The sequence below is a fragment of the Dysidea avara genome, chromosome 3, assembly GCF_963678975.1.
Source record: "Dysidea avara chromosome 3, odDysAvar1.4, whole genome shotgun sequence".
Taxonomy (NCBI): domain Eukaryota; kingdom Metazoa; phylum Porifera; class Demospongiae; order Dictyoceratida; family Dysideidae; genus Dysidea; species Dysidea avara.
Window position 1 is genome coordinate 19,463,003 of NC_089274.1, and position 24,181 is coordinate 19,487,183.

Consider the following 24,181-nt stretch of genomic DNA (forward strand, 5'->3'; position numbering starts at 1 on the left):
GCATACAGGATGAAACAGTGGAAGGAAGATCATTGATGAATACGGCAAAAACACTGAATAAAGGCCCCAGAACAGAGCCCTGGGCACAATATATTAGCTGAACTACTAGTGATATCATTTGTGTTCTGTTAGTAAGAAAACCTTGAGTCTATTTAAGCCTCAAATTCCATGAGCTTTAAAAGCAGGCACTGATGTAATACCTTATCAAAAGCTTTGGAGAAATAACATTGATTTGTGTCCTGAGTCAATATGCCATGATAATTCTCTGATAGTTGTTTTATAAATGGTTGCTACAGAGCATAGGCGGATCTAGGAGGCTCTGTCAGGGGGGGCCAAGGGGGGGGCAAAAAGTTTTAGTGTACAACAATGTCTATCCCACTAAGAGGAATTCTAGTACACAGGTTATACTCAGTTGCATAACTATATTCAGTATAGCTGGATGAATGATAGACATACAATTGTAAGATTGTAGTTAGGGAAAATTTTTAAAAATTAGATCTCCTAGGTTTGGATTTGGGAGCATTTTTGGTAACATTTAGCTAAAAAGTGTATGCTTGCAATGTATATAAAGATTAGTTAGCCTATCTGAGATAAAACCTGTTTGATGGTAAAGTGTGCTAAATCAAAATAGCTATAAAGGTGTACGTAGCTAGTATTGTTATAATGACATTAGAATTGTGACTGTTGTATTAGAGTAGTGACTGCTCTATTAGAGTATCTCGATCTTGGCACAAAAACTTAAACTTACTTTCTTTACAGTGTACAGTATAACTGTAAAGTACAATTTATAACTGTTGTCTTCTATTTGTCCATTGGCTTTCTATACTTCTGAATACAGTGTGAATGCATGATTCCACGGTTTCTAGTATCAATATAGTACTGTGAATCCAAGGGGGGCAAGGGAAGGGCCAGGGGGGGCACAGCACCCCTTGTCCCCCCCTCAGATCCGCCTATGCTACAGAGTGAGTTGAAAGATGCTTGATTATAATATTATGGCTATAGCTAAACAAAATAGCATGTTCAAAAATCTTACATGGGATACATGTTAATGAGATAGGGTGGTAGTTAGATGGACATGTAAGGTCGGTCACCTTTCTTGAAGACCACATGCAGAAACCAGTACCTTTCTGAAGGTCCTTTGTGTTGTTTCAAGGAAACCTAGAACAATATTGTAAGTATAGGAGCAACATTATGAACAGTTTCTTTTAGTAGTCTGGGGTAGTGGACCACAGGCTTTATGCACATTTTAACCACATATTATTATATAGTAAGGAAGCAATTCAATTTACTATAACATTTATAGTGTCTATGGAGGGATATGGAGAGCTGTCTAAGCTATCAGCATTTTCCTTAGTAAAGGCAGTTCTGAAGTAGTTATTTATAAAATATTTGCTTTATCTATAGATTCATATGGTCTAGTCCTTCAAAGTTGGTATGTCAAAATTTCTTGTTTTTTACTTTTAATGCAAGACCATAGTCACTTGTGGTTGGTGTCATCATCAGGATTAGTGAGTTGCTGCAGATATTGAAAATAAACTACAACACTACATGATCTGTAGTAGTTTACACTGACACTTAACAAACCAGTTCAGTTACAATGGTCATCACAACATACTGTAGATATGTAATAGTATAGTAGTCTTGTTAACTGTTTGTTGTTGAATATAATATATTACTGTTTACATTATGCTTTGAAAATCAGCTCTAATGTCACACTTGACAACTCAAATAATGACCAAATAAGGTAGTTACAGTAAATACAATCAATAGTCATGCAGTACACTGAACAAACTTTGTGTGATATTCCAATCCAATGACCTAAATGGACGAGTGCCAAAGTGATTTTAAAGATCTTGTTGATAAGTTAGTAGCCAACTCAATCAAATTCAAGCTGTGATGACTGTATGATACTATTAAAGAGTTTTCGACTATTTTATTACAGTAGACCTGTTGTTTTTTTTACAACTTCTTTTTGTACCTGCACGGTTGAGCATTGTGGTCTTGAAGTTAGCATTATTACAGCTTCTCTGCATACACGTTTTGTACACTCCCATGTATGGATATACTTAAAGAACTGTACATGATAGTGGATTGGCAAATGATATGTATTTTAACACAATTTACGAACTAATTTTATTACCATGGATATGCATGTAGAAATGATTTTGTTTCCATATAACAACCATTCAAAGTGCTGAATGTCCCTAAGGCCACTTGTGCATGAGGCTCATTTTTGGGGAGAAGTATCTGAGATGAAATCCCCAGATGCACATTATTTCTGACTACAGTATAGCTCTAGCTGAGATTTTTATTGTTAGGGATATGAAATGTGACTGTTCTATTAGAGTGGTTGACTGCAAACATTTTGATTTTGTCAGGGAGTATTCCCTTGTTTCCACTGGCACACAAGTACACATGCCTTAAAAAATTGAAAGCTGATGTTCAATTGTGACTCTAGTGTGAGTATACACTAACACATTCATGCAGTACATACCATATAGCACAAAGATAAAGTACACACTAGTTAGTACATGGCAGCTCCAACTATGATACATGGAGAGAGAGTATGTCTCTTCCCAAAAACGACCTTCTCATAAATTCTTAATAGTAACCTCCTGTATCATTTACCTACTGTTGTTGTTATTTAAGCCCTGCTGCATCTATCTTGGTTATATCTATATGCAAGCGTTGTACTTGAGTTATGTAAATTTCAACATGATGTTGGCAAACTGTAGAAAGAGTTAGGGAATGGTTCAATGCCCCTACTAACACTAGTGAAAATGTTGAGGTTTCGAGTATCTCAATACTGAAGTTGCACACTGAATTACATTGTAAAGTCTAGCTCTACAAACTTCTATATACTTTCATTAGCACTTGTAGAAAATATTTCTTGCACGTTACACACATTCACAGGAAGATGAAATTGATTATTGAGTATTCATATATTAACAATCCAAAAAATATTTCAAAATACAGTTGGTTCTGTTTTAATCCATTGAGAGGTGATATCAACAGTGAACTGTTCAGGACATACATCATGGGAGATGGTGTCTTTACTTAACAGTGACAGGTAAGATGCCTTCAATCCTGCCCTGACTGACTGGTCTATTGAGTGACCCTGTACTATACCTGCCATCACTGCCCCTACAAAACTGAGAGGCAAGGTATGATTAAAGTACAGTAAATATGGTTTTGCAACTGTTGTTAAAACACATCAATTACCTTGAAATTGGGGGTTTTCTGGCCAAAAATATCACCCAAAACAAGCTTCATAATCCTGGTGCCTTGACAGTATATTGGTTAGGTACAACCAAGCCCAAAAGTGCCTCCAGTATGACCCTAAATAGTTCCAACAGATTGTTACATTTTAAAAAATCATTCAATGGAATTTTCTACTGAATAACTGATGTCTTCAGGCAAGTGTAACTCAATAACGGCTAAGGCTACGGGCTTGATTTTTTCACTGTATGACGTCGCTTCATCCCGAGACATGTCTTTTGGCATACCACAGTATGTACAATGAACGCATCATGGATTTACCTTTGTCCTCCTTTGTGTCCCATTTCTTTTAGCCCAAGGTGTTAATTTGTGGTAGCTCAATGCATGGCTTTCCTAAGTTTGTAAATGGGAATTGTCTGTATTTTACATGGTGACTGGATTGATTGCAGAGGCACTTCTAACACTGTTCTTTGTTTGTAATGCTGTGTAACCGGCGGAAAATATTGAAAACGAAGTGTAATGGCCACTTCACTTTCGAGTCAGTAATTGATACCTGGGGCACGCGTTCAGATGAAAACATTAACTCTGGCGCCATCCTTTCTTTTGATGTGGTATGCACGGTTTCACCAGTCATAATCATTACAAAAAAAGTAAACAAATGTTACAAGTATAAGGAATTTTAGGGATCATAGAAAAAATGTAGGAAAAAAAGGGAGGTCGCCTATACTTGCAGATATACTAGTGAACATTTAATCCCTAATTCAGTCGTAACCTAGTATATCTGCAGGTATAGGTGACCTCCCTAGTTTCCCTACTTTTTTTCTATCATATGAAAACTTAAAATTCCTAATTTTACCAATACTAGTAATTAAACATTCAGTACAATGCAATTACTTATTATAAGAAGAAAAGTGGGTGAAAACAAACCCCAAAACTATGCAGCCTATGGCCGGTTTTAAAGAAATGAAAACAGTTAAGCTGTGAAAAAAGGGTGCAACCTTCAAAGCCTGGGTGAAAAAGTGAAATCAAAGGTGGCAGCTAAGAAATAGCTGCAACAATGTTAATTTTATTAATGGCTTGCTGCCACCTTTGATTTCACTTTTATCACCCTGGCTTTTAAAGGCCACACTGTTTTTACAACTTGGTTGTATTTATATTACATGAACTCTTTTGCCATTACTTAAGCTACATCACACACACACACACACACACACAACACACACACACACACACACACACACACACACACACACACACACACACACACACACACACACACACAACACATGCACGTGTACACACTACATTGTTAAAAAAGCCACTTGAACATTGTCATCCTATACAAGCAACCCTACCTGTCACCTGCTCCAGATGCACTAGTAACTTTGACTGGTAGCAAGTGATCTGGTCCGGCTGGGTAGTGTTTGAAGGTCAACGTGCTGTGTTCTCTTTGGCCAACCATGACACCATGTTTACCCAGACTGACAAACACTGTTGGTACATTATCCAGTAAAACCGGACAATATTTCATACACTCATCAAGTTTCTCATCTAACACAGCATCTGAAAATGATGTAATAAATTGCTCAATACAATGGGTCACTAGTACATCAGTTATCCAATATTTAGAATGCCGAAGTACTTGGCTGTACAAGTTTTTAGGCCATATAAAATTTAGTTTCTCACTCCATGCCAGCATTGCTGTTTTCCTCACCACATCAATATTTAGATTAATGCAGGCACTTAGCAACCATTTAAATTAGTAACTAGCCAGAACAAACTAAAAGTTGCATTCTGAGTAGTGTAAGCTGTCTACGTAATTTGGTTGCTTGGTTTAACTGCTGGCATTGCTATTTTTTGAGTGCAAAACTAATAATAAAGTTGATGGTACCTCACTAGAGACTGTTGTACAACGACAGGACTACACTGATACAAACTTTCCAGTTATCCAATCACAAGATGATCTTTTGGATAACAGAGAGTTGAAAACACAAGTACACGCAACACAAAGGCCTTTTTATAAACCACTCTGAGGCTGAAGAAGAAGTAAGCAACAGTAGCATAGACTAAAGTGACCTTCTACACACACATACACATACAGCTTTAACTGTACATAGGTACATTAATATTACTTATGACATGACTGAGATATACGGTATACTATCTACCAGGAGCACAACGAATCCTACGGACAAGATAGGATTCGATGAGCTCCTGTATCTACTTATAGCAAATAATGTACCTGTAGTGGACGTTGCCTTTACATTACTACCAGTGATTGCATGGTATATGCTCCTCAGTTCTGCCAAGTTGGGTGACATGTAGGTAATGTAGTCTAGCACACCAGCCTCCAGTGGCCTCAATATCTTCTCCACACAAGTAGGCTCAAACCACACTATAGTATGAATCAGTGGTGGATAAGTGGCATATCACTTGGTCTCTTCTCTGCATAGTGCTTATCAATTAGGATTATAAGTATATACTATAATCAAAGAAGGGTCACTGATGCACTAACTGTTAAGGTGTTAAAACTGCCATAACATGAACAACTCAGTAATGTAAGATTCTTTGTCATCATAGCAGGTGCTCATGATCTCTAAGTAATAAGTGCTGTGCAGAGAAAAGTGGTCTGGCTAATACGAGACTAGGTAACACCAACCTGGGACATTATAATCTTTACATAGTTCACAAATAAATTTGATAGAATCAACTCTCAAGTTACCATCCATACAAACAATGGGAGCTTCTTTCATGTGTTGAGTGAACTGAGAAATCTACAAGGCAGCAACATCAAATGATTACTTGAGATACAAAACTGGGTACATTGTCTGGCTCAATCCTATTGAGAATGTCCATGTCCCCGATCCCACAATACATCTCCCCAAGATGGTCCAGCACTGCACAGTATGTAGCAGTGGCAGCATCAGGGAGTTCAATTAGACCATCAGTAGCCTGGTTGGTGTATACTATATAAAACACTCTATTAGAACAGTCGCTTGTTCACCATGTCTAGTTGCCTGAAACTCTCCCTCAACTTCAAGGCAAACATATCCTGTCCCACAGCAGATATGAAAAATGGATCCACCTTTAACCTTGCCAGACATTCTAATTAATATAAAGCTTAGAACATCTCCAATGAAGCATGCACCAACCAGCTATGTTCCTAGCCACTCCACCAAAGATGGTTCTAATCTGGCCAGGATTGGTCCCTTCTGTCTGCAACAAGTGTATAACACCAGTACACAATGTCTGCTACTGTTACCAAGATGTCCTTCCTCAATATCTTAGCTACAAAATCAATGATTGATGCTCCCACCACGACCTACACAAATATACAATGAACAATGAGATTGAAAATAAGTATGACAATGAGTGTCTTCATCTCTGCAAGGATCACCAGATAGGTGCATATTTTATTTGTACAATTGTCAAATACTGAAATATGTATCATACCTTCTGTACAACAAACCAGTAACAAAATCAATATTGCCGAATTATTTTTTGTGGCTATGTTACATATGATGTACTAAAAGTGTCATTACTGCTGCATTACTTACAGGACGTGACTTGTCTTGCTTTTTACTGCCATCACAGAAACTGTGACCTTTAGAAGTTGTCCTTTTCTTTCTACCATTTCTTAGCTCAGACAATGACACAGCTATTTGACTTCCCACATCAGCATTGTTCTTTATCAACACAATATCTTAGAAGATTTAAAGTTCAGGAACACCAAAAGTTGAATGGGAAACCACAAGGATACTTGCTTCCAATGACTTTCCTTTTGTAAGTTCATTCACTCTCTGTAAAACGTAAGGAGTGATGTCTCTCCCAGAAATGTTCTTTGCCCTAACACCAATGATGGTCTTACTTGAGCACAACATGACATTCCTACCTTGCTTCCTCTATTGCCACCATAATGGCTCGTTCGATGCCCTCACCAAGAAGGGAAGCTTGTTTTGGAATAGGGACTGCAATGACCATCCCACTGCCTATGTCAGCAGTGATGTTTGCATCTGAAGATGACATACAGAAACGTACACATTAACATAATACAGATGCGAGTACTTCGGAATTTTGGCAGATAACTATAGTATAGATACTAGGCCCCATACCTGCTATACTCTCTAGTATCAGCTCTTACCTATCAATGCTGCACACTGTTGTACAGAGGTCAAATGATAGGGAGACTACACACAGACCATATTACGATGACACTAGTAATATTGGTGTACGCTGTGTTACTTTGTGTCCACTGTTGGCAGTGAAGAAGGCAGGAAATTGATCACTTCCACCAAGTGTAGCCACGGTAACACCATTGGTCTCCTATATGATGATGCATTTCAGATTTGTATAATAATAGTACAGGGTAGGTAAACTATCACATGCACACAAATAAAAAGTGCGTAAGCATGTGGTGACCTGAGTTTATGCATAACAGTGGAGTTTCTGAAATGGAGTCCCTACAGTGTAGAGGTGATCACTGGTGCACCAAATGACTGTTCAATTAGAGTGTTTGTTAAAAATGTGTTTTATAGCCATTCAAGTGAATGCTCTATTAGAGTATATTCTTTATTATATTATGCTGACACGTTACTTACACTCACCAACACTTCCAGTGTCCTGCCAATATCCAGTATGGACTTCACACCAGCACACACCACTGCTACAGGAGTCCTTCCCAGCTCTGATAGATCAGCACTAATGTCTAGAGCTGTGGTACACAAATGGAACACATAGTCATAGCAAAATATTTTGATTGGGGGCCCTGTGGTTGTAAAGCTAGGTACAACAGCGTGTAAAACACAATCAACCTGCGAAGCACGATCCTTCTAGGGCAATCTGTCCAAAGAAAAAGAAAATTTAGCTTTCTGAGATCAATTCTGAGGAATTTTATGCACTGACTACTTTACTAGAACAACTGACTGTTCTATTAGAGTATCTTGCAAAATCAATAGGAGATTCCAGCCCCCCTTGACCCCTGGGACACCTATGATGGGACACATGTCCAAGTCAGTCATGTACAGCCCAGTACTTCTTTGTCTTAATAAGGGGGTGGCATGTATAAACTTTTCGCTTAGTTTCAAGGGCTAGCCATTCCAAACAGATGGCCAATTCGAGCATTTTTCACTGTGTGTGGAGGCAAACAAAAGTCAGATCTCAGTATATACATATATAAAAGATTACAGTTTATCTTTACTAGACAACTAGACGGATTCATGCATACAACATGCACCATACAAAATGACACATATGTGTATGTTAACCTGCTGGTATAGAATATACCACTAGAAAGTTTTTGGGGCACAAATCATGAAAATTCAATCCTAAACAGTAGTAGGGTCAAATTCCTTTAGCACTGAATCATCTATGTATCCTCAAAAATATTTATCTTTTCAAAGCCAATACTTGAAAATTTTTAGCCATGTGATACATACGGATAATTGCTCAGAGAAGTGTCGGTGAGTGACTTACTATTCTCTCCTTCTCGATGGACTCCTCCTATCCCTCCAGTAACAAACACTGGGATACCAACCTGGTGAGCACACAACATTGTAGCAGACACTGTGGTCCCTCCACATTGTCCCTACAACATGAACACCAGCTAAGTGCAGTGTACATGTATAGTCATGTGTAGACTTAAAAGGTTCAGTTGTAAATGTACCCACTCATACCTATGTACTAAAGACTAAATGTATTTCACAATGAGTTTGGTTACATGCACGCCATAATTGAATCATCTTGCAAGAATGATAGCGACATCTGATATCTTTAAAGCCATTGTCTAATAATAAGCTTGAAATATTTCCTTGTATATTTTGCAAGGTGAAATACTTTTGTGTATACTTTGTGCAACTATCCCCTTTTCTAATACAGGGTCCTTGTAAAAGTGTTGCAAGTGTACTGTTCCATCATACCTGGCTGAGCACATAAGATAAATCCCTCCTTGACACTTTATAACTCTTAACACTGGGATCGGCTAATCTCTGTATACTCTCCTTGTCTAGACCTTATGGCAATGGAGAATAGCAAATAATATAAATTACAAAGCTATACCGACCAGGAGTGCATAAGCGTCACAAGGCTTGTATTGCTTATGTGTTCCATATATTCGAATGTTGCACAATAAAAATAATTTCATGGTTAAAATGATAGCTTTGAGCTAATAACATAATACAGTTGCTGTTTTTAATAGATGGCATGACAAAAACAGCCTACCCACACAAAAGGCCAACAACTCACCAACATGGACACACCCATCAATAATTCCTATTGTGGCAGGAACTGCACCATTGCTTCTAATAATATCTTCAAGCTCAGTGGCCATTCTAAATATAGCATAGATTCATGTGCTTATATGGAGAAGAGGCATGCTCACTGCAGGTTTGATGGGTGGGGCATCCCATGAGTGACAACAGTGGACTCCAAAGCTACCACTGGTTTACCAGCTGATAGTGCTTGTTGTACCTCCCTGCTAACTACTCTGAGAGCATCACTGGTGGTGGCTGTGAAACGAAATTATGGAAGTAGAGTAGCTATTTTCATGGAACATCGTAAAACTATAAGCTAATTTAACTATCAGAGATCACGGGGTTGAAATGATAGCTACTTTTCTTACACAATGTTCTGATAAGGCGTCTTGCTGTACTCATGTTGCACTGTCTGCAGTTATCGAATCCCACAATCGATTATTAATTTGAGCTGTCGTCACGTTTTCGTTTCAAAAAGTGCTTGAAAATATTTGGAGCCGTCTAAGTTGAAGTTTAACCCCCGAAGTTTAAGCAGCAAAGATGTCGCGATTGATTCCTATGCCGCCCCAGCCTCCTCCCATGTTAGTTGGGAGGAAGAGGAAGTCTTTTCTGGGACAACCAGCACCGCTGGGATACGTACCAGGTCTAGGAAGAGGGTATGCGTCTTTTGTTAATGTGCTCTTTGTATGTTAGTTATCTATTTAAATTTGCTACTAATATTTTGTTTTAGAGCCACAGGATTCACAACACGTTCAGATATTGGTCCCGCAAGAGAGGCTGGTGACGTACCGTAAGTTAGCCAGTTATGGTGGTACATTGTCACTCACTGCACATAATTGTTGGTAGTGATGAGAGAGGATACTTCCAAAACAAGAAACTTCAGAAGAAGGATGATGATAAAGACGATGCTGATGAAATTGAGGACTTGAATGATTCCAACTTTGATGAGGTGTGTTTGTGTGTACTTGTGCAGTGTGTGTAAGTGAGTGGGGCAGCACAGCCAAGTGGTTAGAACGCTGGCCTATAAATATGGTAATCATAAAGTTTCATGTTTGATGCATGCCTAATGAGGCTATTGTTTCTTTCCTTGAGCAAAGGCATTACTCACATTGCTCCAGCCCACCCAGCTGTATTAATGGTGAAGCTAAAATTAATGCCAATTCCAATAATATTATATGTATTGTCTCACTTAACAGGTGGGACTACAGGTTCACCTGTAAGACATGGCACAGCCTCCTGTGGGGGTAATATTACTTCCAGGAGGGTTTTCCTACTTAGCAACTGAGCAGTACAGAGGTGCACCAGTGTTTTACTGGGTAGCAGCCGAAAGCTTTGTTTTATTGTTGTTGTTGTCTTGTGTGTTGTTTGTCCACTGCTCATATTGTCATCCACTGCTCATGTTTCATACACACTTAACAGTTTTCTGGTTATGGAGGAAGCCTGTTTTCATCTGGTCCTTATGAGAAAGATGATGAAGAAGCTGATGCAGTTTACGACTCCATAGATCAGAGGATGGACAGCAAGAGGAAGGATAGAAGGTATGGCCCGTCATCTTGCTCATAAACATAGTGGTAAAATGAGTGTGTATTATATTATCAGAAGAAATTGGTCACACATCATAACTCCTGTGAACTGTGTGATTGCATAACCAAACATGATGCCTGGTGTGGTACTGATATTTGAAAATCTTTTACTAGGAATCATGTATTGTCACTATTGTGTTGGGGGGGGGGGGGGCTGAAAGAAGGTTTTTGAGGGTTCTGATATACATGATGTGATATTATAGATACTGAGGTGTTGGGGTTGAATAGTTTGAAGAGATTATAAGATGTTTTATGAAGACAACCCCCCTTAGCTTACTGTCATTAAATGTGTCCTCACTGTATCGTGCTGTATTGTTAAAGAGAACAAAAACTTAAGGAAGAAGTGGAGAAGTATCGTATGGAACGTCCAAAGATACAGCAACAATTTTCAGACCTGAAAGTATGTTATGTCTACTACATGCAAACAGCTGTCATTGCGTAGTGTATTAACAGTGTAACCTGTGTTGGTAGCCACCTGTATAGAAAAGTGATCTCACTAACCTTGCCAACTTTATTCTCCCCTACCTAAGTGAAAAAGCTTTTAATAGTACCTGAGCTACAGATTTATTAAGGCCAAGAAAGTTTTGTCCTATTGCTAAGACAGGACATTAGTAGAGGAATGAACAGCTTGTTTTGTGGGGTACTAGTGGCTCTTGACATCTGGCTGTCATACAAGATATCTGCTGCTCCATCTGTATAATTACAGTGACACGTCAAAAATGCTGTTCTTTTTTGTTTGCTGTGTAGCGTGCATTGTCTAGAGTATCAGAGGATGAATGGAATTCCATTCCAGAGGTGGGAGATGTGCGTAACAAGAAACAGAGAAATGCGTCATTGAGACCAGACCGATACACACCTGTACCAGACTCCGTTTTGGAGCGGGCTGCTCAATCCATATCAGCCCATGCTTCACTGGATGCTAGGCAACAGGCATGTACTGCACCCTGTGTTTGTATTTAATAATTATCTTTGTATTTGAATTTTTTGCAGAAATATGGAGGGTTTCAGACTCCACTCTCAGGTACCATGACGCCTGGTTTTGCCACCAGTACTCGGCTAGATTTGAACCAGATTGGAGAGGCTAGAAACTCCATGTTGGGTATTAAGTTGGATCAGGTAATTTTCTTGTACTTTGTAAGTCTTGTGTGTACACTTGGTATATACACTGAAACCTCATTACAGTCTTCTGGAGGGCCCATAATGGGCCTTCTTATTAATTTTGTTGTTTATTGTCTATATTATGAGTATATCATGTTATCATTTTTAGGTGTCAGATTCAGTATCAGGACAGACAGTAGTTGACCCCAAAGGTTACCTCACTGATCTGAATAGTATTACCCCTCAAAGTGCTGGAGATATCAAGTGAGTCTATCTGTTTGTCAATTGTCCAGTAAATCTCCTAGGCGTGTTACCAAATTGTGCCATGCATTCACTGGTAGTATAGAAAATCAGTTTTTCTTCCTTTCATTCAAACTACAACTTGCCAAACTATTCACATTTTTTTTTTTGCTAAATTGTCACTCATACAATATTTCTCCTTGTCATGCCGTGCATAACTCAAACTATAGCCAGGGGTCTCCTAGCATTACACAATTTGCTGCCACAAGATTGAATCTACTAACACGTTGGCCCTATGTTTATGATTACTACACCTCCTAATGCATGTTTTTCAGTAGGGGCAGAAATCATTGCAAGGGGGTGGGATGGGAGGATACATTGCAATTATATAGATGATTTCTGGTTCTCTACAGTGACGTGAAGAAGGCTCGATTGTTACTCAAGTCAGTTATCACAACTAATCCTAAACATGGTCCAGGTAACAAATTCCATTGGTCAGCTTGTGCACCTTTATGAGCCCCACCCTTCTACAGGTTGGATAGCAGCTGCTCGGCTGGAGGAGGTTACTGGTCACATGCAGGCAGCTAGGAACATCATCACCAAGGGAACTGAGGTCTGTGCTAACAATGAGGACTTGTGGCTAGAGGCTACCAGACTGCAAGTGAGTGTGCACCATTTGGTTTGTGTGTTGTAATCAAGGAAGGTTGTACGGCCATGTATTATATCCCATGTAGCCACCAGAGCAGGCTAAGTCGGTGATCGCTCGAGCAGTCAGTAGTATACCACAGTCTGTAAAGATCTGGATTAAAGCCACTGAGCTAGAAACTGAGATTGCTGCTAAGAAGAAAGTGCTACGTAAAGGTAATATCCTTGGGTTGGTTTGTGAGCTATGTGAATGTGGTTCATTATTGTAGCTCTTGAGAATATCCCTAACTCAGTCAGGCTATGGAAGGCTCTTGTTGAATTAGAGGAACCAGAAGATGCTAGGATCCTTCTGAGTAGAGCAGTGGAGTGCTGTCCCCTCAGTGTTGAGGTACGTATTGTGCTCTAGTGAAACCTGTTAACGTGGCCACTTGTACATAATCATTATTGTCTATAAGGTTAAGTGGTTCCGTTGTAGCTGTGGTTAGCTCTGGCCAAACTGGAGACATATGACAATGCTCGTCGTGTACTGAATAAAGCTCGTGAGAGTATCCCCACCGACCGACAGATATGGATACATGCTGCCAAACTAGAGGAAGCCAATGAGAACCATCAGATGGTGCCTAAAATCATTGAGAGAGGTGGGTGTGGTATTGATGACATCATCATGGTGTTGATGTCATTGATCACATGTTGATCAGGTGTGGCCAGCCTGTTGGCTAATATGGTGGAGATCAACAGGGATCAATGGATCAAGGATGCTGAAGAATGTGAGCATAGTGGTAGTGTGTATACCTGCCAGGCCATCATGTGAGCAACTGTGTTGTGTATGTGTGTGGACATTATTATCTTAAATTTACAATGTTTCTGTTATAGACGTGCCGTTATTGGCTATGGTATTGATGAGGAGGACCAAATTGACCAGTGGACAGAAGATGCTGAGAGTGTAAGGAACTGTCATAGTGTGTTTTTAGTTTTGATTGTTGTGTTCTGTGTAGTGTGTGAGTCACGAGGCATATGAGTGTGCACGGGCCATCTATGCTCATGCCTTGATGAAGTATCCGAGCAACAAGAATATCTGGCTGGCAGCTGCTTATTTTGAACGTAGCCATGGAACCAGGTGTGTGTGTAAATAGAAATACACACACATGATTATATTGACTACACGCATACATGCACACACATACATACACACACACGCACTGTGTTATCTTTCCTCCTGCTACAGGGAATCTTTGGAGGCACTGTTGGCTAAAGCTGTTGCTCATTGCCCAAGAGCTGAGGTGTTATGGCTAATGTCAGCAAAGTCCAAGTGGCTAGCGGTAAGTACCAATACAAACCGTGCTGCTAACAACATGTACTGTTCATACAGGGAGATGTTCCTTCAGCTCGTTCCATTTTGGCACTGGCTTTCAAGGCCAATCCAAACAGTGAAGAGATTTGGTTAGCTGCAGTCAAACTGGAGAGTGAAAACAATGAATACGAGAGAGCAAGGTATGTTAGTACCACATGTATTCCCTCATATACATTACTCTACTGGGTAGACGTTTACTGGAGAGGGCTAGAGCAAGTGCAGGTACGACTCGTGTGTTGATGAAGTCAGCTAAACTGGAGTGGCAACTGAACAACCTTGAGATGGCTAAGACATTACTTGATGAGGCTCTGGCCAAGTATTCTGATTTTTCCAAGCTGTGGATGATGAAAGGTCAGATCACTGAACAGGAGGGAGATGAAAATGGTGCCAGAGAAGTTTATCTTCAAGGGGTGAGTGTGCAATTTAGTGAGCAGATTTGTAATCAAGGATTTTACTTTTAGCTAGCAGCAGTATCTGAAGTCATGGAATGTATTAGTGTTTGTTATGTGATAGATAAGCTGTTCGGAAGCGTGCTTGTCTTGTGCATGGATTAGTTTTGCCGTGAATCGTTGTATTAGCCCTTAAACCCTCAAAGAACTTTTAGGAAATGCGTGTTTACACAATGTGGGTACGCATGGTGACACTAGGTGGGTAATTTAATTCGTATAACCTACAACTACACATTGATTAAATGTCTGTTCACTGGGCTACTTGGAGAAAGTTAAAGGAACATTAACTACAGTGGCTTACTTGTGTTGAAGCGGTGAACAACAGCGAGTCACGTCTCTGTGTTTCAAAATTCTAGCCATGTATTTAATTACAATTGTGGGTTTAATCATGTGAGTTATATATGGCCTGATAGAAAATTTAATGGCTTATCAAACAGAACTCGTTGCATGGTGATAGGAGCAACCACCATCGAGTTATGGGTCATTTTATAAAGGTATATAAAGGGTTTGCGTGTTTCCTTACCAAAAAGTTATTTACATGACTAGTGTTGGCCTCATCGTTTGGTGTTAGGGTAAAACCCTGTAAATGAAGGAATGTGGAACAGTACTTGTGTTCATACAGTATGTAGTAACTTATTAAAGCACTGCAATTATAATGTCAAAGTTCATATAGTTAAAGATTGTGTCATTTGCTGGTGGCCATACTGGAAACTCATCTATTTCAGTCTGCATGTGGAGAGATATTGTCTCTTATGCAGTTGCTTTTGTCTCTGTTGTGATGTATGTGGAATAGAAGTTAAGTTTCAAAAAAATATGTCATGTCTTGCATGAAAAAAATTGGTTGTCCCTTTTAACAACAATTCCAAAACTCAGTAGATAATACATAGTTAATGCACAGGTGACTGCGTTAATCGTGCTATGTACACGAGTTGCGATACAGATGTGCTACATTAAATTGTTTAGTTGTAATCAACTGTGAACTGCACTACTTTTAACAAGTGGGACCTGAAAGGTGATTGTAACTTGTTTGAACAGAGACAGTGTCAAACTAATGTCTGTTTCTTTGTTCACTGTGTAGATCAAGAAATGCCCTACTTCCATTCCAATTCGTCTCCTGCTCTCAAGACTAGAAGAGAAAGCTGGTAAGGATATTAATGTATTGACTACTGGGATACTTTATTTTCACTTCAGGCCATTTGACCAAGGCACGTTCTGTTTTGGAAAAAGCTCGCCTGAGGAATCCCCAGTGTCCTGAACTTTGGTAAGTAATTCATTTTAATGCACAACCACATACTCCAAACTTTTCAGGTTGGAAGCAATTAGGGTTGAAGTACGAGGAGGAAAACAGAATATAGCTCTGACACTGATGGCCAAGGCTATGCAGGAGTGCCCAAACTCTGGTATCCTCTGGGCAGAGGCAATCTTCCTCGTTCCACGACCACAACGCAAGTCAAAAAGTGTTGATGCTCTCAAGAAATGTGAACATGACTCAAATGTACTGCTTGCAGTGGCAAAGTAAGAGATAACTGTTTGTATGCCCTACTTTATTAGCATACAATAGGTTATTCTGGGCTGAGCACAAAGTGAACAAAGCAAGGGAATGGTTGGCAAGGTAACAAGCAAGTCTTAGTTATCCTGAACAATGCATATGCTGTTGTTTAGAGCTGTCAAGATTGATCCAGATTTTGGTGATGCATGGGCATATAAATATCGATTTGAACTACAACATGGAACAGAGGTAGTGTAAACATAATAATGTCTTTTGTACTAAACTCCTACTATAGGAACAACAAGGAGCTGTGCTGAAGAGTTGCATCAAGGCAGAACCTCGTCATGGAGAGATCTGGTGTATGGTATCAAAAAACATTAAGAACTGGCGTCAACACACAGATGAACTGTTACCAATTGTAGCCAAAACACTCACTCTGCCAGTGTAATTAGTCATTGTTTCAGTTAATGTAAAATATTGTTGTCTCTTCATAATACTGTGTTACATGATTGATTATACATACATCCAATAAAAAATAAATAAAACTATTTTAATTTTCATCACTAGAAGTTACTGGGCTATTATCATCTTCAATTTGTGACAGTTCAAAGAAGTAATCAAAGGGATATGTCTGAGGTTCTGCTTTAGACAACATTAATTGTTCCTTGCTTTGGTAGGATGCCACCTACAAGTGTGAAACAAAATACTGTAACAATTGAGATTGGCATTACTATGGTGGGCTGTCTACCAAGAGTCAATCTCTTGGTACTAATTAGTTGGGAAAACAGTAACCACCAACCATACCTGTCTCAAGAACTCTTCATCACAATCTGATGTTACTTCAATACCAGTGATGTATGTGAACAATTGATGTGGTGTCATTGCTTCAGTGAGGCCAGAACGACTGAAGAAGTCACACACATGTCTACAATCACGTAGCAGGAACTCAGTGCTAGCTGGGTGTGTTGGCTCCACAGCCTGACTGACATCAATGAAGTACACCTTCTCATTATGCCACATCATGTTAAACTCACTGAGGTCAGCATGTACCAACTTACACTTCTGGTACATACACTTCATACCCTGTAAACATACCACATTATATACACTCACTACACAATGTTGCTGTACCTTAATACATTGGTCATAAGCTGACTGTAGTTGGGAATGTGATAGTTTGGCTTCCTTCAGTGTTGGGGCAGGAGCATGATCAGTACCAATGAAACCCATTACCAACACATGTTTACGTAGTATAACAACTTCTGGACAGTTCACACCTCCCCTGGACATCCTATAATACAGACATGACAAACACTGATGAGGCGATGATGTATTGTAACCTGATAAGATTTCTCATCTCCTTCTCAGCCCATAGCTTGATAAATTTGCGAGGATTTAACTTATTGAAGTTATCATGAAAACGATAATCATTCTTAATATATTTCTCTCTGTTCTTAAACTCATTCAGTGTGGTCTTGAACACCTTGATGGCACAGTTAGCAGGGATGACTTTATCCTCAACACTATAACGACACTGTTACTACCACAATTACAACAGGGATTGATATACTAACCTTCCTCCAGTAGCATGATACACATTAGCTTCCTTGCCAGTATTAATACAACCATTGACATCTTCCAGTACTCCACCGTCTACCAGCTTGAACAAGATGAGTCTGGTCTTTGGATCAAGGGTTTGTTCCTAGACACAAATATGGTCACTAAACAGAGGTGTACCAGTAGACCAAACTGACCTGTGTTGAGTGCTCCTTCTTCTCGTGAAGTTTGTGACTGTATTTCTGTTCCTTCATAGAATGACGTTTGAGGGAATTATAGACACTATTTGATAAGGTGTAGTCATCTTTCTCATTAGCTATGTCACCAGATGCCTCAAGAAACTACACAAGATTGTTCTAATTACATTACACACAAGAACAATGAGTGAATAACCTTTTCCATATTTCTGACATGACGACGGCCACAGATATAGAGGTCATGTTTAGTTGGTGTGGATTCATTAGACCTCCTTCCCCTCTTCTTCTTGCCACCATGACCACTGGCTGGTGGGGATACATCTTCATTATCACCACTGTCAAGAGCTTCATCATCGTGGGGATCATCTTCACTTAATGCTGGGTGAACTGATCGGAACTTCTCAAATGAAATAGCAACTATGATAACAAATACAGGTAAATACTGTAATACATAAGTGAGACATACTTTTGCTGTCCTTGTTGTGGTGTTTCTCTTGGGCAGCTACTAACAAGTCATGTTCCCTGTCATATTCTAGTTGGAGCATTTGTGCCATTAACAAATCATCCATTGTGTCAGTAGAATCTTCTGTGATGGTCTTGACACATATTGGGGTCACTAGCTGCTCTTCCCTCTCCTAGTAACACAAAGAAAACACACATGAACACTTCGAACCATTTAAAAATTCGGTCTTTCATACTTGGAGGTCTTTGGCGAGTTGTTCGTCCATTACTGACGCAAAAGAGGATGGTTGAATGGGAGTTCGTGGTTTACCCCATGGGTTGCTCTTCGTCCATCCAGTCTGAGGTTCGTTCGGAGGTACTGTCTCTAAGGTACTTGCCATAACAAAATTTTGGCGGTATCAGTTTAAATTTTAGCGCTCAAACGACTAAGATTAAATTACCTATCGAAAAAGTTGTCTTAAATCTACACTTGTTACTTCTAAAAGTATAAACGTAAAGTAAATTTACCGTAGTAGCTACTTTTATAAGAAGTTTTGACCCCTTCTTTGTGATGTTGCACAACCGCGTGAAAGTATTTAGGGTAAACGTGATCATTACGTCATAAACGTTGCAATCTAGTCACGTGAATAACTGAAGGGCGTAGCTGAATAGTGCCCGAGATGGCTACAGGAGGCGAGAGTGAGACTTACATACCCGAAAATGATGCTGAACGATCTGAAAAATCATTAGGTGTGTACAGAAAAGTCCCCGCGCTAAACCCTAAAGGTTAATTAAAAGTGGTGCATGTGGGGATTTGTGACTTTATTTTTGCGAACTGCAGGGAAACTTCCTAAGGGCGCTACCACGGGACCCGGATTTGTGTTTGGCTACGTTCTTCCTTTCCAGATGGCCGTTAAAGGAACTAGCACTAAATACCGGACTGTCCGTATTGCGATCACAGAAGAAACACCTTACGAGAATGACATAGGAGTACTGTACTCGGCTTTTAAGGCGTGTCAGAAGGACTGGGACAAATCAACTCCAAAGGGATACAGGCCGCTAATACTCCCCAACAAGGACACACTAGGAATGGACCCAAAGAAGATGAGATGGCAACAATTTGTGGAGAAAATTCGTGAAGACAGAAGTTTGGAAGCAGACAAGAAAAGATTCTCAGATCTGGTGTTTGTCTATTGGACTCGCGGCAACAGAACTTGTGACCAAGACATTTTGCTCAGTTTCTTTCCAAGAATACCACACCATTACTTGCAAGCTATTACTGGGTGTTTGGAAATTGGTGAAAACCAGGTCACTCTGTTGGATAACACACAGGTCGATAACCTCCGCTCCAGTTTTGAAAATCACCGGGTCACCAACTGTTACACTGTGTTAAAGATATGCAAACTCCATCTTGTTGTACTGCAGTTATCTAATGGTGTCAACACAGAAGATGATGTACCAGTGTTCTTACCTCATACTAAAATCTCACGACAGGAAAGCTTTGATACTGCTCCATCCTCCATAAGAATGTAGTGGTAGTTATTAATTTGTTTAAACTTTTAACAATGCATGCATATGGCATCATGACATATTGCACAGTATGGATTATTGTTACAAAGACTAGCTAGTTATTAATTCATAATATTTAATACAACAGGGCAAAACAATTCAGTTAGTGTTCATTTATGTCAGTCACATTATATGCCTTAAAAATTCAATTATGTAAGTCGGTGACAAATCTAAATAATTTCTATAGTTTTAATAGAAACCAGTAACAGTCCAATTGCACTATTTATCCAGCATAGCAAATAACCTAGATGGCGCTATATTTTAGCAGCATGCATAGGTGGTTTTAGGATTTTTTGTGACTGGTTTCTGATCAGGAGCATAACTAAACTTTTGGTGAAGACCAAAAAAAAAGTATCAACTTGCTGAGAATGACTGCATGCCCTCCACTTTATTAGAGTGATTGGCTGCTCTATTAGAGTATCTCAATCTGAATGTCTTAAGTTCCATTGACCGGTTTCTGGAAACCTGCCCTGGAGCCACCTCTGGCATGCATACTTCCAGACCCCTCGTATTATTAATACATGCATTCTATAATTGTAAACATGCAATATACATTTTCAAAAGCCCTTTTTAGAAGTCATCACTGAGTTTTATCAGTGCATGACATGGAGTTTGTAATGAGATAAGTGACAGCCGTAACGTTTACAAAATTGGGTGTGGCCTGTTTGCATACATGTATTATAAAGTCATTGTCATTTCATTTAGTCCTAGAGAAATCTAGTGGGTTACCACATACTGAGTCATGGATCTCTACAAACAAAGGAACGTAGGTGAGATAATCAAGAAATTCTACCAATCCTTTCTGCTCATGGTTCAGCCTGTCCACAACCTAAAATGATATATTGATAACATTATGGTGGTGCCATCTTGCCAAATGACATACAAATTCAACGTGTTCTTCTGTTAGTCCTCCAGCTTGAAGTTCCACTGCTAAACTAGCCACAGTGACCACACCGTCTCTTTCTCCTGAATCCATGTCATCAAGTAGGTAAAATAACTCCTATTAGAGCAACCATTATGAAAAATTGAAAGTGGCTAGTTGTGGTTTCATACCTTGCATTTCTTCATCTTTGTTTCTAGAGCTTTCAGATCCATCTTGTTAATGAGCTTCTTCACCATATCCCTATTACATAAAATATTAAACATGCCTTTTCTTACATACATGAGGTTTATTTACTCGAGTGATACCACTTTCTCTGATAATGCAGCGATGACTGAAAACAAATGAAAGTTTAACTTGTATCGGCTAGACAGCTCTAAAATCTACAACAAAAATGGCCAGCTGGTTAGTACACCTATTGGGTGGCCCATCCACCTGATTGACATAATCAACCTCTGCATCTGATATCAGATCATAGTTGACCGCCTTGAGTGCAAAATCTAATTCAGTAATATCAATCTCATCATCCTACAGATAGTAAAGACATAGTGATACTGCGTCATGCACATAGTTGAGTGAACTAACCTCATCCCTATTCACATTGTCATAGACTCGTCGGTAGTTAGGTAGTTTTGATTGACTATATTTATGAGATGCCAATATGCATGGAACATCCAATATTGTTTCACTTACTCAATAATGCAGTACTTAGCGAGGTAGTCTAATGGATCAATACCTTGCAGTTCCTTAAGTGTACATTTTAATGCTTTAACATTATCCTCTTTTGACTTGAACTTGTACCTTCAAACATTAAAATCACTTACAAACACATTAAACATTAATTTCAGCTTACAAAGATCCTCGGTATTTTAATTTTTGTTCTGGTTCACTGTCTTCACCACTATAGTGGCCAGTAAGATTAAAATCTTTAGCATTTCTCTTCTTTTTATTAGCCTTGTCTTTGCTACTTGCATTCTGTGCATATCATATGATAGATGCTACATGCAAGCAGGAAATGTAAACAGCTACCTCATCAATCTCAGGCAAGCCACTATCCTTCTTACGTCGTCTCCTCTTTGCCTCATCATCATCACTGTCACTACTGGAGTCTCCGTCACCTGATCTCTTCTTCCTACGACCACCACTCTGTTTCTGTAATAATCCATGATTAAACCCTGTAGCCAGTACTAGGGATGTTTACCTCCATGGATGTGGAACCTCCTTTACGATTTTTTCTCTCATAGCCACCTCTCCTACCTCCAACCCCACTACCTATTCTACTGGCAGGTCTAGAAGAGACAGGCCGGGATGAGCCAGGCCTGGAAGTGTTGGAGTGTGAGCTCTTGACACGATCCAGTCCATCAGTTAAGTCATCATTAGAGTCCCCTCTGTTACCACCAGTACCTGACTTGTTCTGTGATAGGCCCACTCCAGGTCTGTTACTGGTGTTACCCAATCCATTACCCAATCCTGTGTAGCAGAACTGGTTTACTAGAAGTAGTTGTACAGCTGTCACTGTTTACCTGAAGAATTGTTTGCAGATCCTGATAGCCCATGCCCAGCCATTTTGCTATGTGGACATATCAAATGAATATTTCTAATATATACCATATCATCAATTACCCATCATATCCCATAGCCGTTCTTGAGTTATGCTACAAACACAAGTTAACAAGTTAACTGACACACAGTCACTGCAATAGCCTCATTCATACCATGTCACCGTTATCATGGCCTCTTGTGCCATTGCCAAAACCATCACTGCCGTCGTTTCTCCCACTCTTCCCATCCTTGCCATCATCTTGTCCTCTTCTTCTCCTCTCATCATCACTATCACCATTGTGCTGATGTAATCTTCCACCATGAGTTAGGTCTCCATTGTGAGTGCCATGCCCTCCTAGTTGATTACGGTCTGTTAGCATTGCTAGGTGACCATCATCAGGGTCCAGAGTTGTGTTGAGGCGACTGTGATCTGTTTAGAGGTGTATGAAAGGCTGGCTGTGTGTCATACTTACATATATACCTCCTCTAGTTTCACTGTTGTCATTGTCACCATCTAGTATGATATAGCCACCACCAATACGAATGGTCTTGCAATTTGAACATCTGATACATTTAGTGATATAGCCAGTGCTGAAAACATTTGTATATGATTTCTTACCTTCCACCTCTTAATCTACAACGTTCACATGGTATATAGTCTAGTCCATCCCTTTTGTCCGTGTCAAATTGTTTCTGATATATGCTGGCTTGTTCAACAAAGTTAATATAGTGTGCTGCACTCGGCCTTGCAGTGTGATATCTAACCATTAGATATACAATTGTACTGGAGAGTACTTGCAATGCAACTTACCTCACATCATCATACACCTCCATGTTGGGCTGCAGAAATAAGCCACATTATCGTCTACTTGTTTAGTTATTACTGCTGATGACTCACCTTTAAGCTATATGCTCTGCGGCGATTGTGAGGTGGCTGTTTTCTTTGCTTGTCAGACTTGACGGGTAAACAAACCGAATGTCTTTTTTGACTGTAGCCATCATCATGTACATACTGGTATGATACATGCTCTGGTACACTCTGCAGGTAGTGGGGCTCGTTGAGCCTACCCAAGATGTCCATGTAATCCGGATCACTGTCTTCATGCACTATAGACAACGACTTGGTAGCACTTGGCTGCACATTTTCACCAATTGTCAATGCAGATTTAGTTCTGTATTGCATATTGAGTGGTTTAAGACGATTAGCTGGTGCTGTGCTCGGCTTCACTGGAAGAATACTTCGTGAATTGCTGTCAACGTGTCCTGTCGACCTTCCATTAGAAGACTGAGCTAACAGAGTTCCGGTGAAGCGCCTTGGCAAGTCATCTACGTGCTCTCTTCTGTCTGGAATTAGTCCTAGTGGGCGTGGTGCTTGTCGCGAGGAAGATTTCGATGAGCTGGGCTTGTAAACATCACCAGGTCTTCGAAAGTTGTACGGGGTATACATGGGAACAATCGATGGAACTATGTTCCCGACAAAGGGGTGGTGAAAGCCACTCCCTTTTGTGCCAGATCCCATCACGGCCACTGTAGGGCCTGCTATTCGCGGCAGTTGTTTGGCTTCTCCCATTATCACCTTGACAACATATACATATGTGCACCGGAAAACCGTAAACTAATCCTCACTTGAAGCATCATACTATGAAGGCATGCACATGTATTGTATTTCGTGA

General features: G+C 39.8%; 5 protein-coding genes across 6 annotated transcripts; 2 read left to right on the top strand and 3 right to left on the bottom strand.

Moving 5' to 3' along the window:
• Window positions 1-2,872: 2,872 nt before the first annotated feature.
• LOC136249980 (uncharacterized) lies at window positions 2,873-9,958 on the bottom strand. Its single transcript, XM_066042115.1, has 19 exons — window positions 9,836-9,958; window positions 9,596-9,722; window positions 9,460-9,545; window positions 9,135-9,226; window positions 8,692-8,803; window positions 7,824-7,930; window positions 7,462-7,542; window positions 7,361-7,406; window positions 7,112-7,232; window positions 6,980-7,065; window positions 6,777-6,922; window positions 6,482-6,541; window positions 6,372-6,435; window positions 6,224-6,324; window positions 6,043-6,171; window positions 5,879-5,993; window positions 5,462-5,614; window positions 4,575-4,782; window positions 2,873-3,152 (listed from the first exon to the last, which is right to left on the bottom strand). The coding sequence occupies exons 1-19, from the start codon at window positions 9,867-9,869 to the stop codon at window positions 2,966-2,968; spliced, it is 2,055 nt and encodes a 684-aa protein (XP_065898187.1). The 5' UTR covers window positions 9,870-9,958; the 3' UTR covers window positions 2,873-2,965.
• LOC136249978 (pre-mRNA-processing factor 6-like) lies at window positions 9,910-16,882 on the top strand. The gene is made up of 25 exons (XM_066042113.1): window positions 9,910-10,123; window positions 10,198-10,257; window positions 10,314-10,416; window positions 10,887-11,005; window positions 11,372-11,450; window positions 11,798-11,980; window positions 12,041-12,166; window positions 12,318-12,412; window positions 12,802-12,866; window positions 12,922-13,049; window positions 13,123-13,249; window positions 13,303-13,421; window positions 13,509-13,671; window positions 13,732-13,840; window positions 13,907-13,976; window positions 14,029-14,150; window positions 14,259-14,352; window positions 14,403-14,524; window positions 14,575-14,794; window positions 15,912-15,975; window positions 16,025-16,094; window positions 16,142-16,348; window positions 16,395-16,445; window positions 16,496-16,571; window positions 16,618-16,882. Exons 1-25 carry the CDS (start codon window positions 10,008-10,010, stop codon window positions 16,768-16,770), a joined length of 2,841 nt encoding a protein of 946 aa, XP_065898185.1. The 5' UTR covers window positions 9,910-10,007; the 3' UTR covers window positions 16,771-16,882.
• LOC136249982 (serine/threonine-protein kinase RIO3-like) lies at window positions 16,787-19,124 on the bottom strand. The gene is made up of 9 exons (XM_066042117.1): window positions 18,775-19,124; window positions 18,543-18,711; window positions 18,273-18,493; window positions 18,077-18,220; window positions 17,897-18,024; window positions 17,663-17,845; window positions 17,454-17,613; window positions 17,127-17,405; window positions 16,787-17,007 (listed from the first exon to the last, which is right to left on the bottom strand). Exons 1-9 carry the CDS (start codon window positions 18,916-18,918, stop codon window positions 16,873-16,875), a joined length of 1,563 nt encoding a protein of 520 aa, XP_065898189.1. The 5' UTR covers window positions 18,919-19,124; the 3' UTR covers window positions 16,787-16,872.
• A 14-nt stretch (window positions 19,125-19,138) lies between these two features.
• LOC136249986 (uncharacterized) lies at window positions 19,139-20,171 on the top strand. 2 transcript variants are annotated; one of them, XM_066042122.1, is made up of 2 exons: window positions 19,139-19,303; window positions 19,359-20,171. In XM_066042122.1, exons 1-2 carry the CDS (start codon window positions 19,198-19,200, stop codon window positions 20,048-20,050), a joined length of 798 nt encoding a protein of 265 aa, XP_065898194.1. In that variant the 5' UTR covers window positions 19,139-19,197; the 3' UTR covers window positions 20,051-20,171. The 2 variants fall into 2 exon arrangements, with proteins under 2 accessions (XP_065898194.1, XP_065898195.1); XM_066042123.1 differs by having other exon boundaries at window positions 19,142-19,267.
• Window positions 20,172-20,595: 424 nt separating this feature from the next.
• On the bottom strand, window positions 20,596-24,094 carry LOC136249979 (uncharacterized). Its single transcript, XM_066042114.1, has 17 exons — window positions 23,407-24,094; window positions 23,320-23,348; window positions 23,128-23,268; window positions 22,990-23,072; window positions 22,682-22,938; window positions 22,590-22,621; window positions 22,490-22,536; window positions 22,168-22,436; window positions 21,996-22,118; window positions 21,820-21,941; window positions 21,660-21,767; window positions 21,552-21,606; window positions 21,402-21,494; window positions 21,264-21,349; window positions 21,140-21,209; window positions 20,970-21,086; window positions 20,596-20,915 (listed from the first exon to the last, which is right to left on the bottom strand). The coding sequence occupies exons 1-17, from the start codon at window positions 24,076-24,078 to the stop codon at window positions 20,784-20,786; spliced, it is 2,436 nt and encodes an 811-aa protein (XP_065898186.1). The 5' UTR covers window positions 24,079-24,094; the 3' UTR covers window positions 20,596-20,783.
• Between the last annotated feature and the right edge of the window lie 87 nt (window positions 24,095-24,181).